This window comes from Bos grunniens, chromosome 1, assembly GCF_055505025.1.
Source record: "Bos grunniens cultivar Pamir isolate PY7600 chromosome 1, Bosgru_T2T1.0, whole genome shotgun sequence".
In the NCBI taxonomy this organism is placed as follows: domain Eukaryota; kingdom Metazoa; phylum Chordata; class Mammalia; order Artiodactyla; family Bovidae; genus Bos; species Bos grunniens.
Window position 1 is genome coordinate 35176870 of NC_141165.1, and position 27838 is coordinate 35204707.

General features: G+C 41.1%; 1 protein-coding gene across 3 annotated transcripts in view; it reads right to left on the bottom strand.

Moving 5' to 3' along the window:
* Positions 1-22025, bottom strand: part of PLOD2 (procollagen-lysine,2-oxoglutarate 5-dioxygenase 2) — a 121315-nt gene extending 99290 nt beyond the window's left edge. For 2 of the 3 annotated variants that reach the window (XR_015132561.1, XM_086316737.1), the window contains exon 1: positions 21456-22015. Coding sequence is in view for 2 of the 3 variants with exons in the window: in XM_086316737.1 (XP_086172863.1) it covers positions 21456-21576 (121 nt within the window). In the remaining variant the exon portion in view is untranslated. Of the gene's footprint in view, positions 1-21455 lie in introns of all 3 variants that reach the window. The other variant, XM_086316739.1, reaches the window with a different exon arrangement.
* Positions 22026-27838: the final 5813 nt, after the last annotated feature.

The window sequence follows — 27838 nt, forward strand, 5'->3', positions numbered from 1 at the left end:
CCTGGCAATCTTGATTCCAGCTTGTGCTTCTTCCAGTCCAGTGTTTCTCATGATGTACTCTGCATAGAAGTTAAATAAGCACGGTGACAATATACAGCCTTGACATACTCCTTTTCCTATTTGGAACCAGTCTGTTTTTCCATGTCTAGTTCTAACTGTTGCTTCCTGACCTGTACACATGTTTCTCAAGAGACAGGTCAGGTGGTCTGGTATTCCCATCTCTTGAAGAATTTTCCACAGTTTATTGTGATCCACACAGTCAAAGGCTTTGGCATAGTCAATAAAGCAGAAATAGATGTTCTTCTGGAACTCTCTTGCTTTTTCCATGATCCAGTGGATGTTGGCAATTTGATCTCTGGTTCCTCTGCCTTTTCTAAAACCAGCTTGAACATCTGGAAGTTCATGGTTCATGTATTGCTGAAGCCTGGCTTGGAGAATTTTGAGCATTACTTTACTAGCGTGTGAGATGATTGCAATTGTGCGGTAGTGTGAGCATTCTTTGGCATTGCCTTTCTTTGGGATTGGAATGAAAACTGACCTTTTCCAGTCCTGTGGCCACCGCTGAGTTTTCCAAATTTGCTGGGATATTAGAGAAGGCTAAACTGACTGCATACTGTGCATACGTTATAGTATTGGGCACATGTCATCAAAATAAACTCAGTTTCACCAAAGGTTTATTTTTATCTTCCTCAAAATTCAAGCGAAAGTTTTGAAGTGTTTCATTTAAACATACACACAACCAAAAAGCTAAAATTCTCATGGTAGCATATTAAACCTACATATGTAATTATTAACCAAACCCATCCATTTCCAATCTAGTCCTGTCTGTTTGTTCATTTTAACCCTTAAGAGTATGTACACATGACTGTCACAGTGATACAAAACAAATGTAATTTCAAAATAGATGCCATTTATTGCCACAAATGACGAGGAAATTGTCACAAGTGATAAGCAAAACAAATATAATTTAAAAATAAATAAATGCCATAGGCAGTTGGAAAGAACCTAGAAAAGTCAAGTAAAATGAAACACATTTGCATTTCCCAACTCTAAGAAATTTTGAGGAAAACCAACTTATAATTTTAATGTAAGATAATCTTCTGTAGATTTGTTCAGCAGAACTTTCAGCCACAAGCCTATTTATAGCTTCTGCTCTGAGCAGAGAAACTACAAATGTAAAAAAGTGTTAAATGAAAACAAAGCTTTCAATAAAAATCACTAAAAATAAATGTATAATTATGAAGTGTAGTTATGGTGATTCACAAAGGTTTTTAGGGCCTTTTTTTTTGTACTTTTGCTTTCATGAATACTTAACAAGTAGTGTCAAATAAACTCCTTCCTTCCTAAATGAGCTAGAATTTTTCCATTATCTCTTGACCTTTGCAAATTCCAGAAGCCTTGAGTAAGTCCCAGTTGTTTCATCTCAGAAAAGACGCTTTAGCCAGCTAAATACTGACTGAAATTAACAGGATGTTGTATAAGATGAAAGGACTAGAGAATTCAAAAGAATAGCTGAAACTGAAACAACACTGTAAAATGGTAATTAGAGATAACTACACTACATTGTTCCCCCATAAGCTAGGAACCACTGGGCTGGCCTAAAAATGGAGGGCAAGGGGAGGTAAATTCCCATTACTTACTTACCTTTATTTTATGGCTTTATTTCATTTTTCCATGAGTGTCTTCAGTAATTGTTGAAATTTAGGAAAGCAATAATCTTCAAACTTTATAAGAGAGCCCTTCTTAAGAAGCTGAGCCTGTGTTTCACATAATGCTGAGCCCACACTTGCACCCTACTATCAAAAAGACATAAATTTCTAAAACTTTTGAATGATTTCTCAAGCTTCAAGGAGAACAATTACTGAGGTAAGTTATGGAAAAAATAACTATTAAAGCTACATTTCCCCAACTCCTTTGGAGCTAAGCTTCTAGATGAAAATCATACCCCTCTTTTCAGACATGTTACTATGAAATTTGGAAGAGAGATGGGCTTCCCACCATTTCTGGCCATTTCTATCAATAAACACAGTCAGGAAGACATGGGGTCACCCTACCTCAGTGTTCCAATCTTCTACTTCATGGAGCAAGAGCAGGAGGGAGAGACACAGATAGGTATGCAGCAGAGGCAATGGTTGAATTCTGCTTTCTAGAGTCTAGTCACCAGCTTCCAGCTCACAAGTCAGCGGAGGCAGCCTCCTGATCCCGGGATGCATTGATAGCCACATATTCATGCCTCAATAGTTCTAATGGAGGCCTTCTGGTTCCCCCCAGTTGGAAATGAGATAGTAACCTCTTAGCTCGGTCAGCTCTCTGCTGTTCCAGGAGTCAAGGCTGGAGGCTCAGCCTTTTCAACAGCTGTGTAACCCATAATTGCTTTTGTCAAATCACCTCCTGCTCAATACATCTAGACTGGCCTCTCTCCTGAACAGAGCATTGACAAACACAGGTGCCCACCTGCCTCGTCAGTTGTGACTGATGTAACATGTGTTGTCCGACGACCCTTCTGTCAGTCCTAAAGGCAAAGAAACTTCCAGAGGCTTCAAGGTCTGAGGCACAGCAATTCACAGATGTGGTACCAACAGTAAGAGATACTGTCTCTGTACTCCTGCAGTTTAAAATCCAGCTGAGTATATGAAGTCAGTTCACATGAAGAGGCTGAGAATAACATACTAAATCTCCAAATAAGTAACAGATTGTAAGCTAGCAACTAATATTGCAGGAGCCCAGCAAAGAGAGGGGAACAAGAAACTAGGATACACCTTGTATATAGCATCTAATTTCCCCAGATGCAGTTTCTCGGATTGGAGAAACAGAAACAGTAGTGAGAGAAAGTGTTAAAATAGATCATTTTTAAGGAAGTCTCCAGTTCTGGACTTCCCTGGTACCCCAGTGGTTAAGAATTCGCCTGCCAATGCAATGGACATTGGTTCGATTACTGGTCCAGGAAGATTCCACATGCCCTGGGGCAACTAAGCCCATGCACCACAACTGCTGAGCCTATGCACTCAGAGCCTGTGCTTTGCAACAACAGAAGCCACCACAATGAGAAGACCTCACACCACAACTAGAGAAAGCCCGGATGCAGCAACGGAGACTCAGTGCAGCCATAAATAAATACATAAAAATTGTTTTTAAGTTCCCAGTTCTAAATGCAAACTGGTACAGCCACTATGAAGAACAGTGTAGAGATTCCTTAAAGAACTGGAAATAGAACCGCCATACGACCCAGCAATCCCACGCTGGGCATACACACCAAGGAAATCAGAATTGAAGACACAAGTACCCCAGTGTTCATTGTAGCACTGTTTACAATACCTAGGACATGGAAGCAACCTAGATGTCCATCAGCAGATGAATGGATAAGGAAGTTGTGGTACATACACACAATGGAATATTGCATGCTAAGTCGCTTCAGTTGTGTCCGACTCTTTGAGACCCTATGGACTGCAGTCTCCCCTGTCCATGGGATTCTCCAGGCAAGAATATTGGACTGGGTTGCCATTTTATTACTCAGTTATTTAAAAAAAAGACCGCATTTGAGTCAGTTCTAATGAGGTGGATGAAACTGGAGCCTATTATACAGAGTGAAGTAAATCCAAAAAAGAAACACCAATACAGTATATTAATGCATATATATGGAATTTAGAAAGAGGCTAATAACAACCCTATATGCAAGGCAGCAAAAGAGACACAGATGTAAGAAACAGACTTTTTGAACTATATGGGAGAAGGTAAGGGTGGGATGATTTGAGAGAATAGCATTTTATACCATATATAAAAGAGACAACCAATGCAAGTTTGATGCATGAAGCAGGGCACTCAAAACCAATGCTCTGGGACAACTTAGAGGGATGGAGTAAGGAGGGAAGTGAGAGGGGGGGTTCAGGATGGTGGGACACATGTGTACCTATGGCTGATTCATGTCGATGTATGGGAAAAACCACTACAATACTGCAAAGCAATTATCCTCCAATTAAAATAAATTATTATTTTTTTAATTCCTAGTTCTAATAAGATAATTTTTGGAGAATAATATGGAAAACTGTCATCAAAAACATGAACGGACAAAACCAAAACCTTGAAAATGTTAAGTAGAGGAGACTTCACCTATGGTCTAATGGCTAAGAATCCAGGCTTCCACTGCAGAGACACAGGTTTGATTCCCAGTTGGGAAACTAAGATTCCACATGTCTGTGGTATGGCCAAAAATTACAACATTTAAAATTGAAAAAAAAAAATGTTAAGTTAGATTTTGACATTTGGAAGAAACTGGAAATGACTTTTTAAAAAGATAAAATTATGGTATCTTGGCTAGATTAAGGAGTCTAAGTATGCATTATCAAGTGAAAATTGGGAAACAATGATAAGCACATTTTGAAACAGGGACAGCACAGGAAGTTTCTAAAAAAGGCAGTAAAATTGGAAATGTGCCATTAGACTAGAGCAGAGTTTCTCAGCCTTGGCTCTACTGACATTTGGGGCCAAGTAATTCTCTTGAATTCCCTGAAAATGGGAATTGCTACCCACTCCAGTATTCCTGCCTGAAGAATCCCACAAACAGGAGCCTGGAAGGCTACAGTCCCTGGGGTTGCAAAGACTCAAACACGAATGAGCGACTAAGCACACACAATTATCTTGTGCTGTGCATTGTCAGCTGTTTTAGCAGCATCCCTGGTATCTACCCACAGGATGTCAGTAGCACCCATCACTCAAGACAATCAAAAATGTCTCCAGACATTACCAAACATCCCATGGAGAAGGGGGAAAAAATCCCCAGTTGAAAGCTACAAGCCTTGAGAAAGATTAGTATGGAAAGATGAGGCAAGATAAGAGCTTCACTGGTGACTCAAACAGTAAAGAATCTGCCAATATAGGAGACCCAGGATCAATCCCTGAGTCAGGAAGATTCCCCTGGAGAAGGAAATGGCAATCCACTCCAGTATTCTTGCCTGGAAGCCTTTGACTGTGTGGATCACAATAAATGGTGGAAAATTCTTCAAGAGATGGGAATACCAGACCACCTGATCTGCCTCTTGAGAAATCTGTATGCAGGTCAGGAAGCAACAGTTAGACCTAGACATGGAAAAACAGACTGGTTCCAAATAGGAAAAGGAGTCCGTCAAGGCTGTATATTGTCACTCTGCTTATTTCACTTATATGCAGAGTACATTATGAGAAATGCTGGGCTGGAAGAAGCACAAGCTGGAATCAAGATTGCCGGGAGAGATATCAATAACCTCAGATATGCAGATGACACCACCCTTAAGGCAAAAAGTGAAGAAGAACTAAAAAGCCTCTTGATGAAAGTGAAAGAGGAGAGTGAAAAAGTTGGCTTAAAGCTCAACATTCAGAAAACGAAGATCATGGCATCTGGTCCCATCACTTCATGGCAAATAGATGGAGAAACAGTATAAACAGTGTCAGACTTTATATTTTTGGGCTCCAAAATCACTGCAGATGGTGATTGCATCCATGAAATTAAAAGACGCTTACTCCTTGGAAGGAAAGTTATGACCAACCTAGATAGCATATTAAAAAGCAGAGACATTATTTTGCCAACAAAGGTCTGTCTAGTCAAGGCTATGGTTTTTCCAGTAGTCATGTATGGATGTGAGAGTTGGACTGTGAAGAAGGCTGAGCACCGAAGAATTGATGCTTTTGAACTGTGGTGTTGGAGAAGACTCTTGAGAGTCCCTTGGACTGCAAGGAGATCCAACCAGTCCATCCTAAAGGAAATCAGTCCTGGGTGTTCATTGGAAGGACTGATGTTGAAGCTGAAACTCCAGTACTTTGGCCACCTCATGGAAGAGTTGACTCATTGGAAAAGACCCTGATGCTGGGAGGGATTAGGGGTAGGGGGAGAAGGGGATGACAGAGGATGAGATGGCTGGATGGCATCACCAACTCGATGGACATGAGTTTGAGTAGACTCCAAGAGTTGGTGATGGACAGAGAGGCCTGGCATGCTGTGATTCATGGGTTCACAAAGAGTCGGACACAACTGAGCGACTGAACTGAACTAATTCTTGCCTGGAGAATCCTATGCACAGAGAAGCCTGGTGGGCTACAGTCCATGGGGTTGTAAAGAGTCAGACATGACTTAGCAACTAAACAGCAATTTAACAATTTAAGAAGCAAGTATAACTATCTCATTCTGTGGTGTTACCCAGACCTGGAGTTGTAACAATAAATAGTGAAGAGGCTGAGGGTGGGGGGGGCAGGGACAGGGGGCAGTGGGGAAGCTATGGTGAACAGGAGTACACAAGTACCATCTTCAGAGGGAGCCCCTCAGCACAGCCAGCTATCATCATCTGCCCTGTGGGAGGGCAAATCCAAGATCTGCAAGTTTCCTCCCCGTCCCACCCATCCCAAGAGAAATAAGTTTCAGACTTTTAAGTAAATTTTCCTAATTTTAAAAACACAGGCCTTAGTTCAAGTTTTCTGAAAAACCGTAGGCAGGCTGAATTTGGCCTTCAAGCTGCCAGATCTAGATCTATAGTCTGGACTTCAGACTAAGATGACGATAGCTTGAAGGGGTGTTTAGGAGAAATTGATTGATCCTGACCAAATAAATCAACTGTTAAAAGCCAGTTAGGAGAACAGGGAGCAAAAGTGAACTTGAATAAGTATTAGACAATATGATGGAATGACTGTTGAGCGTGATAATAGCATTATGCTAAGTCACTTCAGTAGTTTCCGACTCTGTGCAACCCCACAGACGGCAGCCCACCAGGCTCCCCCGTCCCTGGGATTCTCCAGGCAAGAACACTGGAGTGGGCTGCCATTTCCTTCTCCAATGCATGAAAGTGAAAAGTGAAAGTGAAGTCGCTCAGTCGTGTCCGACTCTTAGCGACCCCATGGGCTGCAGTCCACCAGGCTCCTCCGTCCATGGGATTTTCCAAGCAAGAGTACTGGAGTGGGGTGCCATTCCCTTCTCCGATAATAGCCTTAAAACTATGTTTAAAAAAAGAAAAGCCTTATCTGTTTGAGATATTTAAATACATACATATATGCTTTCCACTACAGATGAAACAAACAAACAACAACAAAAAAAAAACAGAGAGTGGAAAAAATAGTAGTTAAAATTCAACATATCTGAATATCAAGGGTAAAAAAGAGAAATGAAGAAAAGTGACTTCAAAATTCTGAATTCGAGTAAATAATCAAAAAACATCACCCAAGAAACTATACTGCTAAACTTATTTATTTCCCTCGGGTTCCCCTGGAAAAAGTTGTCTTTATAGCTTAACTTGTTAAACTTATTTTCTAGTATTCACTGACAGCCTACACTTTCCTCTCCACTATCAATCAGAACACAAGAATTCATTTCATGCATCATATGCTCCACTTTAAATAATGTTAATGGGAATTGCACTCTTTAAAATAATACATTTAGCTAGTAGCACTTGTTGAGCAATTTCTGTTTGCAGACTCTGTGCTAAGCCTTTCACTGGTATTAGCATATTTAATCCTCAAGTCAATGCAGAAGGCAATTACCATTTTAAACTATGATTTAGAGAGGTTAAGTAACTTCTTCCCAGGACAATCAGCAAATAAGTGGCAGACACGGACTTTAAATATGGATTGATACCAAAACCAACCTCCTTAGCATTAACCTAAACTGTCTTCCCAAGGGCATCTTTCATAATTAGCATACAATCAGTTATGAATATCTGGCCTTAAAATAAATCATTTGTCCCAGTAAGTCAGGCAAGCTCACACATACCTTTAACTCCCATTTGGAGATGTCTAGCCCCTTCCTGAATGGTGAACCCTCTCTGGCTGTATTCAGAAAGCAAACCTCCCTTCTATAATGCCTTTGCAACTGACCCACAATGTGTGGAGAGCAAACTAGTATCTTTCTCAAATTCTTAATAATATATTCAGATTGAAAGTGAGACCAATACAGCTTTCCAGATAATTCAAGGCACAACGGACTTTCAGCTCAATTTATCAGAAACTCCAAGAAACGTGAAGCAATTTCTTCCACCATGGAACACACCCAAGGATGGCAACACAGAGTCACAGTGTCTAGGTTTCTGAACCTCTGCCAATCACCACAGCAACCAGCTAATTCCTTGTGATCCAATGTAAAGAAAATCCAGTACTGCACACTGTCAGTGTGCACAACCCACCAGGATCCATGCACACAGGACTGCAGCCTCGGAGTCACATAGAGCAACAATGGCTGGGATAAGGTTAATATGACATGTTATGCCATCACTTAGCATAATCCAGGTAAACAAATTCCTCATAGGAAACTATCCAAACCTATATTTCCATTTAGGGCATGTCCAGTTTTACATAAGCAAATTTCCCCTCTGACAGCATTTGAAGCAGCGGCACTTTCAGGTATTTCTGAATTAAGTTCCTGAACCCATTAGAATCACATATCGGATAATTTTCTAACTGACCCGCAAGCAATTTCCCATTCTCTTCTCCACTTCACCTCCACCTCCTATCACACAATAAGACTCCTTTTCACACAGTAAGACTCATTTTTCACAAGGATTTTCTACAATTAAGATATCCTCTAAACTCATCCAAACATGCACCATTCTTACACTTAAGAAAAAGTCATACCTTATATCAATGAAGAACTTAAATTCAATTTTAGAAAAGGAGATATAACTGTCCATTGTGAACATTTCTTAGGTTTACATATATGGCTTAAAATAAGCTTCTTAGTTTATCTTTTGGGGGCTTCCCAGTGGTAAAGAACCTGCCTGCCAATGTAGGAGATGTAAGAGATGAGGGGTCGATCTCTGGGTCGGGAGCATCCCCTGGAGGAGGGCATGGCAAAAATAAGCTTCTTAGTTTATCTTTTATCTCAACCTAAAAAACCTCACCTGCCCACTCAGCCATAAACTGTAACCCGCCATAGTGCTGTCGCCACTGGGGTGACAGAGGCATTCAGGGACTTGCTATGGAGAAGAAAGACTGGGCTTTTCAGGATTATATACCCTGTGGAAAAATCTCACGCTTATATTTGAGAGACATGAATACATCAACTATTTTATAATAATATGAAGGTTAATTATTTTAATGAAACAGACTCTTCTTCAGTCTTACCTACTCTACAGGAAAAACATCTGCTAAACAGGTAAACATACCTGTTTATTTGATAAATTAGTTAGTCTCCAAAAACAACATCCAGATTAAATGTTTCTGTGATTTTTTTTTTACAATCTTACATTTGAAAAGGTAACAACTGTATGTTTTCAAAACTAAGCCACCCTCTTTCCCATCCAATTGTTTTTCTTTGAACTGCTTCCTTCAATTTACATGAAATCCATCTACAGCTGTAGGAAAAAAAGCCAGAAAAAGAGAAAAAGCAAAGGGCACCACCACCTCCTCCAAGTTCTGGGTCTAAGACTGCATCACTTACTAGACATGTTCCATTCCAGGAGTGCAAACACATCACTGTGACATTGATTGAACAATACATCAAAGAAAAGTCCAGATCAAATGGCATTCCAAATTTCTACTCCATTCTCAAGGCTTAATAGTTACCTTAGGATTTCCCTGGTGGCTCAGTGGTGAAGAATCCATGAACCAATGCAGGGGGCAAGGGTTCAGTCCCTGATCCAGGAAGATCCCACATGCCACAGAGCAACTAAGCCCGTGTGCCACAACTACTGAGCCTATGCTCTGGAGCCTGGGAGCCACAACTACTGAGCCCATACGCCACAACTGCTAAAACTCATGGCCCAGAACCCATGCTCTGCAACAAGAGAAGCCACCACCTTGAGAAGTCCACATACTGCAACAGAGAGTAGGACTCGCTCACTGCAACTAGAGAAAACCCCACACAGCAACAAAGACCCAGCACAGCCAATAAATAAAATTATATACATTAAAATAAAGTGATTTCTGTGAGTAGAAAACACAAATGCATTCACACACACAGTGCATACAAAAGCTTTTCTCCCATGAGCTGATTTTCTTTTTATTTACCTTGCTTCTAGTTTACTAAATGCAATCATATTTTAAAGATATTTAATGCCTCAAAAAAGTAGATCTAGGTGATTTGATTAAGTGTTTCAGAACAATTTGGAGAAGCACTTCCAATTCTTAAACAGCACATTTCATTGAAAAAAAAAATTCAACTTCAAAGGAGTTACCAGCATCATTTTTGTAAATCAACAGGATTTAGGACTGAAACAGAGAAATATGGTTATTTTTTAAAACAGTTTTGTGTGCTCACTCATGTCCAACTCTTTGCCACTCCATGGACCATGGAATTTCCCAGGCAAGTATAGTGGGGTGGGTTGCCATTTCCTCCTGCAGGGGATCTTCCCAACCCAGGGATGAAACTCATATCTCCTGCGTCTCCTGCATTGGCAGGCGGATTCTTTATCACTGAGCCACCTGTGAAGCCCTCAAAAACAGTTTTCAGTATTTAAATATACTGTGGAATATATGATTCTCCTCAGAAGATGGAAAACAGCTTCATATAAACACCAGATTGTTTTCTCCTCTCACAGTGAAACACTTGGAATATTTTTAAATGTAAATTTAGTTATTCTTGGCCTTACTTACTTACCTCTAACTCAAAAGTTAATTAGAAAAAAAACAATATCAAAGCCTAAATCCAGCTTCTGACAGAAGAATTAAAATCTTAAAAAAATAATTAAAATCCAATTTTGGATCTATGCTTTCCTTGGCCTAACAAAAATATTGAGTTTCCTTGAGGCCTCTTTCTGATTCCTGAGGCACTTTGTCTCCACTACACATCCTGACATTTAGAATTTCAGAAACATCAAATAAAAGAGCTAGAGAGAGCATACATTACAAAGAAGTCTGGAGAGGAATGGTAACTGGCTGTTAGTGAGTTAAAGGGTTGGAACTTAGATGTAGGTTTCCTGATGCCCAGATGTCTATGGTCTTCCCAATAGGCCAGACTTCATCATAAGTGCCCCTTTGATTTGTTCAGTTTTAATACGCATTATTTTCCATGTAAGCAGCTTAGAATTTCAATGCAGAACTAGACTGAGCCTGATGCGCTTTTTGTTTTTCATGGTTTTCTACTTTTCCTCCACATAAAGCAACTCAGAACACAGACTAGACATTCAATTAATACTCATTGAATTAAATTTTCAAATATTAATTGTCACCCACACAGACCCTTTCTCCCAGGTCATCCGGGTGTCCTGGAATTCAATTCGACTTAACCAGAATTTGCTCAACCCAACAGGTTAAGGACTCAATCCCATAAGTGTTCCCATTTCCGATACCCATCACAAGCAGAAGGATCCCAGGTTACCCACAACTTCTGCCTGACTTTGCTACAAATCAGAGGTTCCCAAGACTCCTCTCCTTGGGCTCAGTAATTTGCTAGCATGGCTCACAGGACCAAGGAAAATAGTTGACTTACTACTGCCAATTTATTACAAAAGATATGTGTTAAAGGATACAAAGGAATAGCAAGATGAAGAGATACACAGGGAGAGGTCTATAGGGTCCCAGGGGCGGGAGCTTCTGTCCCTATGTAATCAGGTATACATCACCTTCCTGGCTTGTAGATACATTTGAAGATTCAGAAGCTCTCCAAATGCTATACTTTGGGTATCTCTATAGAGGCTCCATCCCATCAGTTCAGTTCAGTTCAGTCAGAGTCATGTCCAACTCTTGCAACCCCATGAATTGCAGCATGCCGGGCCTCCCTGTCCATCACCAACTCCTGGAATTCACTGAAACTCACATCCATGGAGTCAGTGATGCCATCCAGCCATCTCATCCTCTGTCGTCCCCTTTTCCTCCTGCCCCCAATCCCTCCCAACATCAGAGTCTTTTCCAATGAGTCAACTCTTTGAATGAGGTGGCCAAAGTACTGGAATTTCAGCTTTAGCATCATTCCTTCCAAAGAACACCCAGAGCTGATCTCCTTTAGAATGGACTGGTTGGATCTCCTTGTAGTCCAAGGGACTCTCAAGAGTTCTCCAACACCACAGTTCAAAAGCATCAATTCTTCAGCGCTCAGCTTTCTTCACAGTCCAACTCTCTCACATCCATACATGACTACTGGAAAAACCATAGCCTTGACTAGACCGATCTTTGTTGGCAAAGTAATGTTTCTGCTTTTTAATATGCCATCTAGGTTGGTCATAATTTTCCTTCCAATGAGTAAGCGTCTTTTAATTTCATGGCTGCAATCACTATCTGCAGTGATTTTGGAGCCCCAAAAAAGTAAAGTCTGACACTGTTTCCACTGTTTCCCCATCTATTTCCCATGAAGTGATGGGACCGGATGCCATGATCTTCATTTTCTGAATGTTGAGCTTTAAGCCAACTTTTTCACTCTCCTCTTTCACTTTCATCAAGAGGCTTTTTAGTTCCTCTTCACTTTCTGCCATAAGGGTGGTGTCATCTGCATATATGCAAGGTCAATTATTAACTGGTTTTCAAAACCCTGTCTCTCACCAAAATATGGAGGGGTAGGGCTGAAAGTTCCAAGCTTCTAATCATGGTTTGGTCTTTCTAGTGACCAGCCCCATTCATGAGCCCACCAGGAGTTATCTCATTAGAACAAAAGATGCTCCTATCACCCAGGAAATTCCAAGAGATAGAGGAACTCTGTGTCAGACACTCTTATCACTCAGGAAATTACAAGGGTTTTTAAGAGCTTTGTGTCAGAAACCAGGCTCAAAGACCAAATATTAGCAGGAACAGGGGAGTAGAGGCCAAACTAAATGTATATTTTTTATTATCTCACAACTAACTAATATTTTGGCTATCTGATGCAAAGAACCGACTCAATGGAAAAGACCCTGATGCTGGGGAAAATTGAAGGCAGGAGAAGAGGGCGACAGAGGATGAGATGGTTGGATGGCATCACCGACTCAATGAACATGAGTCTGAGCAAACTCCAGGAGATAATGAAGGACAGGGAAGCCTGGGGCACTGCAGTCCATGGGGTTGCAAAGAGTTGGATACAACTTAGCAAGTGAACAATAACATTTATCTAAGTATGGACTTTGTGGATTCCAACCCTGGAAAAGAAAGATCTGTCTGGATAAAATAAAATGGTGAGAAGAACTGAGAATTGGGATGGAAGAGTGGAGAAAGAAAAGCTGAGCAAGGACACATAATCTATAAATCCCTAAGGATGTGCCAGGTATGCAGGTCTTTAACTAAAGTCAGAATAGGGCAAGAACTGTGAGTCTCTACTTTGTGTGTTCATTGCTTTGCTTTTGATGGTTTTCCAGTTTGGGGTTTTGTTTTGTTTTGCTCTTGGTTACCTAGTAAAGTCACTGTGTAAAAAATTCCAACCCTGTTTAAACTAAGAAGAAAAGGAGAATTGTCCCTCTCTAGACGTGGCTGACAGGAATTTCAGAGGCTCTGGATGAGCAAGGCACTCTGGTCACAGTTGTGGTGCCAGCTGGAGGCCCCAAAAGACCCAGCAAGGTTAGCGCAGGAGAGCAGGGAAGCAGGGAGCCTTGGAAGACAAGGCGCCTCAGAGCTGGCTTAGGCAGGACTGGAAAATCCCATCAGAGGGCTGGTTTGCGATCTGCAGAGAAGCACTGTAGGACTTCCCCAGGGAACTGAACTAGGGAGGTCATTTGAATCTTTCTGCCTGCAAACTGTTAGCCAGGTAACTTAAAAAAAAAAAAAAAAGGAAAGAAATTAATTCTATTAATATATTTGCTTTTTTCTTTGGCATGCTAAAACAGCCACTGGTGTTTAATATACTCCTAGACCCAGGAAGAAAGGATTAAATGTTTAAAGAATCAGTTTGAGAATACATTTTAAAAATCTAAAAGTAAATAGCTTCTTTCCTGGCACATTATTGACCAGGGGATTGAAGCAGGAATCAATGCCTGGGGCCAGCAATTTGTTATGTAAGCGAATATTGAAATGTTTCCAGTCAATAACATTTGGGTAACAAAAGATGCATTAATAAGTCTCTGGTTAATAATATGCTAGCCACATATGTAGCACCTATAAGTAATTAGCAACCTAGGCTCTATAAAAGTTGTAGCCTCAAACCAGTAAAACAGACTAGTCTATGACAAAGCCTCACTGATGGGACACTGGCTCCATGTTGGGGCTCTGTGGTCACTGGAACTAAGATGCAGTTTCTGGGGCTTTTTCTGAACAATGTCCCAGAATCAAGAATTCAAGGCTGCCAGGATTCCACGTATTTCTTCCACTTGCTGCTGTGCCTGCAGAGTGACGCTGCATGGTATGATACATATTCAATGTCTCCTTAGTGCCCCTGAATGTCTGGTCTGACTGGGGCTGGTGATGAGCAATGAAAATTGTGTATGCTTGCAAGTTCCTTCCTGCCATAAGAATCTTTACCGTATAATGTTCACATCATTAGAAAAGTAGAACCACAGCACTTTAACCAGAGGAAAATCCTGTCACTCTCTCTCTCTGTGGAAGAAATGTTGAAATAGATTAGCAGTAACTAGAAAAATAAATGGAATTCCTTTTAAAAATTTGAGTATGTAACCCTAAAGTAAATGAGCAGATGATCGTTTAATGCATTCAGGATGTCTTATGCATTCAAAATAATAAAAGTAATATTAAAATCAATATAACAAATGAGTTTTAATTATAACTCTATCCCATTTTATAAATTCAATCATGTTTGCTAGAAGAAGCACTTTTCCTGACCATTTAGCCCCCTCATTTTAGCTGTATGTCCTTGAAAATTCTTTTTTGCATTAAAAGTTTTATAGAATGTATTAACAATAATAAGCATGAAATTACAATGTGTTTTCTTCTATTTCTAGTGAAGATTTTGATTATAAAGTAAGGATTGTCTATTCATCATTCATTCAAAATTTTCTCCCTAACTAAATAAAATGTAATTTCAACCTTATACAAACTAAATTTTAGACCAAATTGTTTTGTAGCAGAATATAAACAGTAAACAAAGTATATGTCCACACTAACAAATTAAGCATCTTGGCAAATAATCACATCTTTTTTTAAGAAATAAATTTAAGGCAGGAGATATATTCATATTTCAATCAGAATAAAAAATGATTGTTATTTTCCCAAAACTGCTACAATATACTACTAACATGACCAAGGCCTGAAAAATACTTATCAATCCATCTAGTAACTAAATATGTAAATGCACTCACCTGAATTAGTTTTTTTAAAAGATTTATATTTAAAAACTAAATCAAAATCATTAACAGATGTTGATTTGCCTCTTTTAACACACAGAAGCAAACATGAAATGGAAATTTTTCCCCCAAGTATAAAATAACATACCTCCAGTCTTGGAATTTTGTTTTAAATAAAGTTATCCTGAATGGGAAACATTAAAACTTATTTAAGCTTTGTGTAATTTTATTTTATTATAATCAGTATTTTTTAAAGGAGCACTCTTGTGACACAGTTAAGAGAGTAGTAATAAACTCAGCAGCACCATAACCAAACACAGGTTGCAACATAATAGACTGTAAGATAGTAAGTAGCAAATCAACTATGTTTCAGTTTTTAAAAAGACAGTAAGTAGCATAAAGACAACAAATCATAATATACTATAATTCTACTCCTCTGCATAACTATTTCTTGGCGAATTAAAATCTCAATTGTGAAAATTATTTCTGTTATTTAAGTTTAGTTTAGTGAGGCAAACACTGCAGCAAATGCAAAGAAGTAAAATGTAAAAGGAAATATCTGTCATTTTAAAAGCAGCAATTTCTCAGTTTAGCCTAAGTTTTATAGCAATGGTTGAAGAACAATACTTATTGATAAATGTGCTAAATATTTCCTTCCAGGAATGAGGCCACAAATTCATAACCAAGTTTCTAGACCAAATTTCTAGAACACACACAAGCTCTAAAGAAGAAATATGCATCTCCTTTCCAACCGGACATCAGTGTTTTATTCATTTTGTATCGTAAGCACACTATTTACACCAAAGTACATGTCTAGTTAGCATCGAGCACCAGGTTTAAAAAGATGTAACAGAGAAGCTCTCTGTTTGAGTTCAGAATGCCACAGAAATCACTGGTGAAGTCTAAAATGAAAAACAGCCCTCTCAAATGCCAGAGCCAGCTGCTACTGTCCACAATCCGACTCTTTCCAAGGAGAACAGCAGATCTGCAGAAGACATGGCTTAAGTGGGAACATCGTTTCCTAGGAGTGGGCAAAGGGTTTCTGTACAGGGCCTGAGGAAATAATTTCAAATTTGCAGGCCATACAGCCTCTGTGACAATCACCACTCCACTCTGCCTTGTGGCACCAGGGCAGGCACTGATGATACATTAATAAATGAATGTGGCTATGAGCCAGTAAATCTTTATGGACCCTGAATATTGGATTTCATATAACTTTTACATGTCATGATATGTTATTTTTCTTTTGATATTTTTCAGCTTTTTAAAAATATGAAAGCCACCATTAGCTCACTAGCCATACAAAAGCAAGTAGCTGTTCATAGTTCACTGGATTTGGCCCATGGGCTGTAGTTTGCTACAAGTATCAGCAAAGGAAACCTTTGCTTTCGGCTCTGTCTGTCCCTTTCCCCTCCATTTACACAAATCTACAAATTAGTGCTCTTTAGCAGAGTGGCCCTTTTGCTTCTTTCAGACCTCTGATGCCCAGTTTCTATGCTTGTCCCAGAGGTCCCAAAAGTCCAACAGAACAATGGTCAGGAAAGACATGGAGTGTGGCCTGAAGAAAGGGTAGAAGCCCTCTTCTTTTGCTTTCAGCCATCTGATCTTCTATAAACGACACACCATCCAAATGTTCATTTCACTGTCTATAAGAGGATCATGATATCCAACCACCTGAAAGTATTTTGGAAGGTGTGATTTTACATTGAGAAAGGTAGGTAGAGCAGAAAACGCCACATGTGGAGGAGAGTTGCCAAAAACTTGTTCAGAAACAAGGCCTAGCTTGATGTTTCATGGGTAAGTTCCTTGATCATGATGGTGTGTGGGTCCCGGGAAGAGAAAGTGAATTTAGTTAAAACCCCAGGGAAAGAAACAACTAACAATCCCATTGACTGCATGCCACTTTTCATAATTCTCCAAGGTGGTCTGAAACATAACAAACATTAACTGAGAATCTTCTGTGTTAAAAGAACAGGAAAGGTAGTATGAGGATCATAAAAAAAAATAAGACTCAACCCTTAGGCCAAAGAATGCATCATTTACATTTACTCAAATCTATAAACATAAACATCTATCTTACAAAGCAGATATGATTTGTATAAATCAACAGCATTAAGTTAGAAAGAGAACCAAAAAAAAAAAAATAGTAGGAGGAAGAATTTCTTAGGAGCTAGATTTAAATAAAGAACAGAATTTCAAGGAGAACAGACACAAATTTGAGAGACAGGTACACGTACATGTAGAGTTATAGGATCTGTGGATTCTCAATTCCACCAGATGTTACTAAATTTTCTCTTTTCTCCAAAGATGTTGTGCTTCCATTAACAGTTTGAAACTTCATCCTCACAACAGTTGATATGATCACAGTTTATTTTTTAAATGCTTTAGTCAATGTGATGGGTAGAAAAGGATATCTTAATTTCATTTTCATCTCTGGTCCTCTCATTCTCCCGAATTGTTTCATATGTCTATTTTTATATGAACGTAAGGCAGAGGCTGGTCATTCTATGTGGCTGGAACTCAGGACACAGAAAGTACACAGAGGACAAGCATCCCTCTCTTCTTCTGGAGGTTTCTCCAGGACCTTGGTCTTTTCCTCTCCACCCCGTAAATTGCCAGTTTACATCAGCAGATAGGGACAACCTTCCCTTTCCTTCATGAATGTGCCAGGGTAAATTAAAGAGTTTATAAATGAACATGCTTGAAAAATACTAGTCTTGACAGAAACATCTGAAACCACTTCCTCCATTTTTCCCTAAAACTTGGTTTCTGCCCAATTTAGACCATGGATGGTCAAGGTACCTTAGAAAACACACAAAATGTTGATCCAGCTCTGGAGGCCTGATTACAAATCCTTGGCAGGAATATATCCACTGCTTTCTTATCTCACTGAGAAGGCACAAAAAGTGCAGGAAACATAAATTAGGGAATGAATTTGATTTGCTGACACTCATTAGGAGGGTTTTGCCTCGAAAGCTCCCATGGAAATAAAATTTTAAGGCAAAATTCCTATAAGTGATTCTAGGAGAAAATGATTATTTTTAAACAAATCCTTGTTCAGAGTCTCTCCATGTTGAGAACAAAGTGGCAATCAAACAGGAATGAATGCAGTACACAGCAGAACTCTCAGTCAAGAGAACAAAAAGCAGTATTTTCAACTTTGGTTAACACACAGCATCAAAACTAGGAAAAACTATAGTCCAAAAACTGATTAATGTGATTCGAACAGTACATTCTCTCTTACAGTGGAAAAATTGAAAATCACTACAAGTATTTGTTTCCAAAAGAAAGCATTAGTTGTTCAGTCATGGCTCCTCTGTCCCTGGGATTCTCCAGGCAAGAATAATGGAGTTATTATGGGTTGCCACGCCCTTCACCAGGTGATCTTCCTGACCCAGGGATTGAACCCGGACCTCCTGAAATGCAGGCAGATTCTTTACTGTCTGAGCCACCAGGGAAGTTTAGAGTGGCTAACATCATCCCAGTAATACTATAATACCACATGGTCTCGAATACAAATGGATTTGTCTAATCCAGTGGTTCCCAATCCTGGGCAATTGTGTCCCTTGGAAGACATATGATTATTTTTCATTTTGAGACATATATCATATTCACACCTGAAGAAGGGTGCTCTGGTATCCAATAGGTGGAGACGAAGGATGCTGCTAAACATTGTAAAATGCACTGAGTGCCGCTGCTGCTGCTGCTAAGTTGCTTCAGTCATGTCCAACTCTGTGCGACCCCATAGACGGCAGCCCACCAGGCTCCCCAATCCCTGGGATTCTCCAGGCAAGAATACTGGAGTGGGTTGCCATTTCCTTCTCCAACACATGAAAGTGAAAAGTGAAAGTGAAGTCGCTCAGTCGTGTCCGACTCCTAGCGACCTCATGGACTGCAGCCTACCAGGCTCCTCCGTCCATGGGATTTTCCACGCAAGAGTACTGGAATGGGGTGCCATCGCCTTCTCCGAAAATGCACTGAGTAGTCTCCCACAATAAATAGTTATCTGGTTCAAAATGTAAATAAGGCCTGGTCTAATCTATTTCTTCATGGCTAGCTGGGATATATTGGCAAAAATAGGGGGTTAGAGATGATAAGTATTCCTTAAACACCTCCTATTGAGTAAGCTAGACAACACAGAGTTCTGAAGTTTGCTTGATACTGACATAAAGTTTTCAATTAAGCAATTTTCAACTGTAATATTTTAGAGAGAAAATGGAACACAATCCATGATTCTCCCTATGCTATCAAGCACTATACCATCTATATATATTAACTTATCACATCTACTTATACAACAGTTCATAATCAAACTGGCAACTGCTGGCTCCACCTTAAGTCTAAGTCAAAGTCAAAGTCAAATTGAAGTCGCTCAGTCGTGTCCGACTCTTTGCTACTCTCATGGACTGTAGCCTACCAGGCTTCTCCGTCCATGGGATTTTCCAGGCAAGAATACTGGAGGGGGTTGCCGTTTCCTTCTCTAGGGGATCTTCCCGACCCAGGGATTGAACCCAGGTCTCCCGCAATGCGAGCAGACACTTTGAGCCACCGGGGAAGCCAAGTCAATACATTTCTGAATTTATATGATTCTCAATTTCCCATGCCCACTCTCCAAAACCAGTCTTAAATTTCAGCAGTGGGTTTTATGTGGTCACTTTCTGAAAAAAAAGCATTCATATCTGAAATTACCTTCTCTGATGTTACAATCCATTAAAACTTTACAGTCCACCTCCATGAAACTTAAAAGTCAAATTAGGAAAGGAAGATGATTTTGAATGTAAACCTAAATGCAACCACAAAGAGATGCCTTCTATAAAAAGTAAGGAGTGCTGAAAATGAAGTGAAATAAAATATGCAAAGGCTGAAGAGGTCCCTCTAAAAGTAGCAAAACCCTTAGAGGTTATTTTATTTTCCAGTAAGTTTCGTTGGGTGTTTCAACAAAGAAAGTCATTTTCCTGGGAATTATTTTTTATCTCCTTTTCCAAGTTTGCTGAAGGCATTTTCTTGTCTAGATGTTACACTAAAAGATAATTTTAAAGTAATGAAAAAAATTTAGTTAAAACATAAAGGAACCACAAAGGGTTGAGAAACTCATTTTGAAGCCATCGCATATACCTGAGAAAAAGAAAAGTATCCTGTAACCGACAAAAATCTATCCGAATGCTGAAGTTTCTCAAGCTAACAAAGCACGTACTGTTTGTTGTTTGGCAGGAATGTAGAAAGATGGGCAACTTACTCCACTGCAGTTTTCTGAAACACAGATGAAGACAAACGTATTGCTTACATGGACTGATTGGGTTTTACACCAAATGTCAACTTTGGAATATAGACCTAAAACAGAAATTTCTGTCCTTGTGCTTAAGTAAAATTCAAACAGAAAGAGTCCTATTTACTCACCTACCCTAAAAAGACAAAATGATCTTAATTTAAAAAAAAAAAAAGCAGTACAGCAGAAGGACATTTAAATGCAAGATCTAATTTCAGAGAGCATTGAGTTAGAGTACAAAAGTGGAAAAGCCCAAGGATATCGATGTGCAGTAAATGGATGCAAAGTATGTTTCCACGAACGTGTGGTGAGATTTTCTTTAATCTTGCTAAATGTAAAAAGTTGTGTTTTAGATGACCTTGACTGGACTATAGACTGCAGTTCCAGCTTCTGAAAACAAGGAACGGCATCAGGCTTAGGGAGAGTGTGCCTAAAGGCAAGAGAAGCGTCCCCTCCAAATCCCCAAGGAAGAAAGCTGCCGCCCGGAGGGAGGTATTGGGTAGCCAAGCCATCTTACTGAAAACAACCAAGGTTTTTGAGCGTTGTTTTTGGCAGGAGGTAGGTGTTACCGGCAGCTTCCTGGGGCGCTGGAAGGAATGTGTCACCATCAATCAGAAAGTACACTGAGCCCCGTGTTTAGGTCACAGAGGGAGTACCGCCTCGTCCAGTAAGGATAAGTCCTGCCAACTCCAGCAAAAAAAGGAGAAAGGAAAGTTGCAGGAAAGGTGTTGGCGCCCAGGGACCTCCAAACCCAAAAGGAAACCCCCAACTTGTGTTGAAGAAAACTTCGTGCGCTCTCGGGTTCCGGAGGATTCCAAGAGCCCCTGAGGGCGGATGCTCGTACATTCCTCCCGACACCAGCACCGCCCGAGGTCAGTTCTGGGGAAGACCTGGGCGGTGCTGGGAAGAAAGGACAGTCCGCCCCACCCACCTCGGTGGTCCTGGTGGTAGGACAGACTCGTTCCAAATCAACCTCCGCGGACCTGGGAGGGACCGGTCCCCCTCCACCTACTCATCTGGCTGGCCCCATGCGAAGGGCCAGCGGATGAATGAACCGCAAATCCGGCCGAGCCTCGCGGGACAGGGTGGCCCGCGGGAGCGCTCACCTGTGGGGATACTGGAGGGCTTCTCGGAGTCTGCACCTAGGCAGGGATTCCAGGGCTGGAGAACCAGCGCCGCCAGCAGCAGCAGCAGCAGCTGCTGCGTCTTCACAGCGCACCACCCCATCTTCGGCCCCTCGAGGGCCCGCGCGGGCTCCGGCACCCCAGCCGCCCGGCAGCGGCGCACTTCTCGCGAGAGCGGGGACCCCTGGTCCGCCCCGGGTGGAAGACAGCAGGCGGGAGCGGGCGGGCGGAGTATGAGCTGGGGACCGGCGAGGGGCAACGCGAGCAGGGCGGAGAGCGACGCGGGAAACCCGGCGATCTGGGTAGCACAGGACGGCAGGCGCCCAAGGCGCCGCGGGCGACTTATAGCCTCCCCGAGGGGGAGGCGACGGGGCGGGCTGCGCCCCGGCTATTGGCCGCCGGCTGACCCGCCGCGCCGCTGCGTGCACCGTGCGGTCGCCTTGGCTCGCCTGCCCCAGCCCCACGTCTGGGATTGTTTGCTCCACTCCGACCTATTTAAGGAGCCGTCTGCGGCTACGTGTGGAGGCTCACGCAGGGCTTCTGGATGGAACCAGGAAGCTTGTAGTTCGGTTTGGGAGTGGGCCTGAGGCGGCGGGGAGGAGACGCCCGCAGTCTGGCCGGCGGGCGGCGCTCCCCGCTCCCTACTCTGCGTTCCCCCAGTGACCCGAGTTTCCCGGTAGCCTCAGAGGGTGCGAATCTGTTCTCCTCTGGATTGAGATCCTACCCTCGGGTTAGAAGCAACTACAAATCTCGGTAATCTTGGCTGAGTGGGACCTCGCCAGGCCTTGAGCGCTGGAGATGTACACACCCACACTCTCACCCCACACCCCCGTTAACTCAGGCGAGTTTCTAAACCCTGTGAAAGAAAGGCCCTGTTTTAACTTTACTCTGTAAACCGAAAGTTTTTATTGTCCATTGAACATTTCTTCTTCCTCTGCCCGCGCCAGGAGAGCCGTAGACTCTCTCCAGTAATGGCTTGTAAATCCTGCGGAATCAGAGTCCAGCATGTGTAACCTGGGGCTGTGCCTTACAAGATCCTCCTGCGGTCCACATGGAAAATTACTCCCAGAGATGTTGTCAGAGCCATCTCGCGGCTCCCTGGCGCGTCCTCCTTTGCTTCCAGTTTTGACTCATGTCTGAGCGAATTCCGTTTAATGTATTACTTCTCATCACATTTCAGCTAGCCCAGTGTTTCGTCTGTTGGGATGAGCAGGGGCAAAAGCACAAATAAGGTAAAAGCCTGACAATTTACCTCATATATGTCATGACATGACCGACTTTATGGGAGAAAAGAATCAGACCGGCAGTATGGCAATATTCCATCTTCCAAAAATAAGGGCGAGGGATGGGAGGGGCCTCGGGGGACTGACTTGAGCCAATACCCTTTCCAACTCCGAGCTTTTGAAGTTAAAATAGAAAATTACTGGGGGGGGGCGGGGGGAATGTTTCACTATGATCACTTTGTGTCTGAAATTAGCATGATATCTAGATGAGTACTTGATATTCACATTAAAAACAGGTGGAAAACCAGCAAAGAAATGATGCCTGGGTATGACACCTTAGAAAAAGAAGCATTTCCTGTGTCCAGATCTAAGAGCTGTTATTGTGTTTGTAACATTTGGTCTCAGTATTTTAAGGGGGAAATTGGAGAAAGTTTCAGAGAAGAGTAACAAATAATTAAAGAAATGGAAAGTATGACCTGAAAGAATGAAATAAGGTTTGTTTAGCCTGAAGAAGAAAAGACTAAAGAAGGGATTCCTTAATAACATCTTTCTGTGTCTGGCCAACGCCACTCCATAAAACTAGGCAGAAAACAAACAGCATCAGTCCTCTGAATCTGAGGACTCTGCTGAAAACGACTGTTCTTTTGACCAGATCTCACTCTCCAGAATTGCAAACCTGTCTACTGCGCCTGAATTCTGCCAAACTCCTTGAGCTTGATTCCTCACTTCCCTGGTTGTCTACTATCTTCAAGAACACGCAATGGTTAGAACCTAGCTTTCTGTGTTCTCAATCCCCTTCTTGCCCCCTTGCATACTTTCAGCCTGTCCACATCACAAGGGGTTGTCTGTTTCAACTGTGAAGTCCACCAATAATTGCAGGTTACTATGACATTCCTCCTTCTCTACTGAGACTCACAAGTTCAGGACTATACGACTTGTATAAAGTAAGTGTTTCTTTGGGCTTTTCAAAATAGCCAGACACATTTATCGCTGTCTGAGAGAGCCTCAATTCTGAAACCAAATCCTTCCTGCCTTCTTATATTTCCAGCCGTCTGCTGAACATTTCTTCTTGGATATTCCACTGGCACAAACTCCAAATGTCTTTAACTCATGAAATCCAAATCCTACTCAATAGCTTCCTCATCTCTGTTAATGATACTGCTGCTCTTTAACTCACAAAACCTCAGACATTTTCTACTTCTCTCCTCCCCCTACCTCCCTCCCCACAACACACAGAGCTAGACTCCTAATCCTGTCATTTTTTCCCCCTCATATTTCCTCTCCTCTGTTCCTTTCCATTGTCACTGCCACTTCACTAAGGCACTCCTAACTGTGCTAAACTGTTTCCTAACTGATTGCTCTCCCTCTAGATCCTTCCTGCCCCAGATATCACAGTTAGTTTCATCATACTCCGACATCCTTTTGCTTATTTTACCCCCAAACTCAAAGATTTCAGAAGAAATTTGGACGTGAGCCACATCTCTTAACCTAGAATTCAAATTCCTTCACTATCAAACCTGATCACCTCTCCCTATAACCAATCTGGTTTGCTTTATTATCTCCCAAGGCAAATCAAAGACTATCATTTCTGTTCTCTAGAGTTTGGGAAGTAGTCACTTGGTTCTTCCAGAGGCAAACCCTGAGCCAAGTTTCAAGGACCAGCAGTTTGTTGGAAGTTTCAAGGAAAAGGGATAGTTGAAAGTGAAATGACACAGGAAAGAGAATTAGCCAATAATAGGTACATTTTTAAATCTACCGCAGTAGGTCACCACAATCCCACAGAACTGTATAAAGTACACCCCACAGAAATATCCTAGTCAAAGGGCAGAGAATAGAAATATATATATTGTAAATATATGGAAATTATATATAATGGAAATATACTATATATATATTAGCATATGCTAATACTCATCAGTAGTTGATTAAGGGCTGGAAACACTCATTCATTCTCAGACATCCCCAGCCTGCTATGCTTACAGGCACAGCCACTCCCCAAGAATGTGCAGGTCTTGGCCATGAGAACTGAGGTTGGCGTGTTCAGAAATCATAAGGAGAATTGAGGAGAAATGGAGAAGCGGTAATAGCAACAGCATCTGCTCAGCCACCATGCCTTTGTTCATATTATCCCTCTGTTAAAAAACTCTTCTAAAATAGATGGCTAATAAGGATCTTCTGTATAACACGTGTATATGTTAGTCACTTCAGTTGTGTCCGACTCTTTGCAACCCCATGGACTATAGCCCACCAGGCTCCTGGGTACAGGTATACGGGATTCTCCAGGCAAGAATACTGGAGTGGATTGCTGTGCCCTCTTCCAGGGGATCTTCCCAAGCCAGGGATCGAACTCAGATCTCCTGCATTGCAGGTGGACTCTCTATCATCTGAGCCACAAGGAAAGCCTACTGTATAGCATAGGGAATTATAATGACCTATATGGGAAAAAAATCTAAAAAAGAGTGGTTATACGACTCAGTGCACAGAAACGGATGCAACAATGTAAATCAACTATGAAAGCGAAAAAGTGTTTGTCACTCAGCCGTATCCAACTCTTTATGACCCTATGGACTGCAGCCCGTTAGGCTCCTCTGTCCATGGACTTCTCCAGGCTACAATACTGGTGTGAGTAGCCATTCTCTTCTCCAGGAGATCTTCCTGACTCAGGGGTCAAACCCAGATTTCCTGCATTGCAGGCAGATTCTTTACAGTCTGGGCTAGCAGAGAAGCCCATATGCCAATAAAAATTAACAAGAAAAAAAAAAAAAAAAGAATGCTCTCAGGAGGAAAAAAATGTTCTTCTCCACACCTCTCCTATCTTCTTTCTTCGGGCTAACTTCTGTCAGGCTCAGGTGACATCTCCTATGGAAAGCCCAACTTGAATGCCTTGTCCTATCTCAGGCTGGGTTAGGTATCCCTGCTCCACTCTTTTTTTTTTTTTTTTTTTTAATTGAAGGGTAATTGCTTTACAGAATTTTGTTGATTTCTGCTAAACATCAGCATAAATCAGCCACGGTATGCATATGTTCCCTTCCTCTTGAAACTCCCTCCCATCTCCTTCCACATTCCACCCCTCTAGGTTGTTACAGAGCCCCTGTTTGAGTTCCCTGAGTTATACAGCAAATTCTCATTGGCTATCTATTTAACACATGGTATTTTAAGTTTCCATGTTACTTTCTCCATACATCTCACTCTCTCTTTCCTCCCCCTCACCCTGTGTCCAAAAGTCTGCTCTCTATGTCTGTATCTCCATTGCTGCCCTGCAAATAATTTCATCACTACCATCTTTCTAGATTCCATTTATATGTGTTAGTGTATGATATTTATCTTTATCTTTCTGACTTACTTCACTCTTTATATTAGACCCTAGGTTCATCCACCTCATTAGAATTGATTCAAATGTTATGATTTTTTATGAATGAGTAATATACCATCATATATATTGACCACAACTTCTTTATCCATTCATCTATCAATGGACATCTAGGTTGCTTCAATGTTCTAGATATTGTAAATAGTGCTGCAATGAATATTGGGGTAAGTGTGTCTTTTTTAATTTTGATTTCTTCAGGGTATATGCCTAGTAGTGGGATTGCTGGCTCATATGGTGGTTTTATTCCTAGTTTTTTAAAAAATTTCCATACTGTTTTCCAAAATAGCTGTATCAATTTACATTCCCACCAACAGTGCAAGAGGGTTCCCTTTTCTCCACACCCTCTCCAGCATTCATTGTTTGTAGACTTTTTTAAAATTTATTTATTTTAATTGGAGGCTAATCACTTTATAGTATTGTGGTGGTTTTGGCCATACATTGACATGAATCAGCCATGGGTGTGCAGGTCTCCTCCATCCTGAACCCCTCTCCCACCTCCCTCCCCATCCCATCCCTCAGGGCTGTCCCAGTACACTGGCTTTCAGTGCCCTGTTTCATGCATCAAACTTGGACTGGTGATTTGTTTCACATATGGTAATATACATGTTTCAATGCTATTCTCTCAAATCATCGCACCCTCACCATCTCCCACAGAGTCCAAAAGTCTATTCTTTATATCTGTACCTCTTTTGCTGTCTCACATATAGGGTTATCATTACAATCATTCTAAATTCCATATATATGTGTTAATATGCTATATTGTTGTTTTTCTTTCTGACTTATTTCACTCTGTATAATTAGCTCCAGTTTCATCCACCTCATTAGAACTGATTCAAATTCATTCTTTTTAATAACTGTGTAATATCCCATTGTGTATATGTACCACAGCTTTCTTATCCATTCGTCTGCCAATGGGACATCTAGGTTGCTTCCATGTCCTAGCTATTGTAAACAGTGCTGCAATGAATACTGGGGTACACATATCTCTTTCAATTCTGGACTCCTCGGTGTGTATGCCCAGCAGTGGGACTGCTGGGTCATATGGAAATTCTATTTCCAGTTTTTTAAGGAATCTCCACACTGTTCTCCATAATGGCTGTACTAGTTTGCATTACCAACAACAGTGTAAGAGAGTTCCCTTTTCTCCACACCCTCTCTAGCATTTATTGTTTGTAGAGTTTTGGATAGCAACCATTCTGACTGGTGTGAGATGGTACCTCATTATGGTTTTGATTTGCATTTCTCTGATAATGAGTGATGTTGAGCATCTTTTCATGTGTTTGTTAGCCATCTGTATGTCTTCTTTGGAGAAATGTGTGTTTAGTTCTTTGGCCCATTTTTTGATTGGGTAATTTATTTGTCTGGTATTGAGCTGCAAGAGCTTCTTAAATATTTTTGAGATTAATTCTTTGTCAGTTGTTTCATTTGCTATTATTTTCTCCCATTATGAAAGCTGTCTTTTCACCTTGCTTATAGTTTCCTTCACTGTACAAAAGCTTTTAAGTTTTGTCCCATTTGTTTGTTTTTGCTTGTATTTTCATTACTCCAGGAAATGGGTCATAGAGGATGCCTCTGTGATTTATGTCAGAGAGTGTTTTGCCTATGTTTTCCTCTAGGAGTTTTATAGTTTCTGGTCTTACATTTATATCTTTAATCCATTTTGAGTTTCTTTTTGTGTATGGTGTTACAAAGTGTTCTAGTTTCATTCTTTTACAGGTGGTTACCAGTTTTTCCAGCACCACTTGTTAAAGAGATTGTCTTTTCTCCATTGT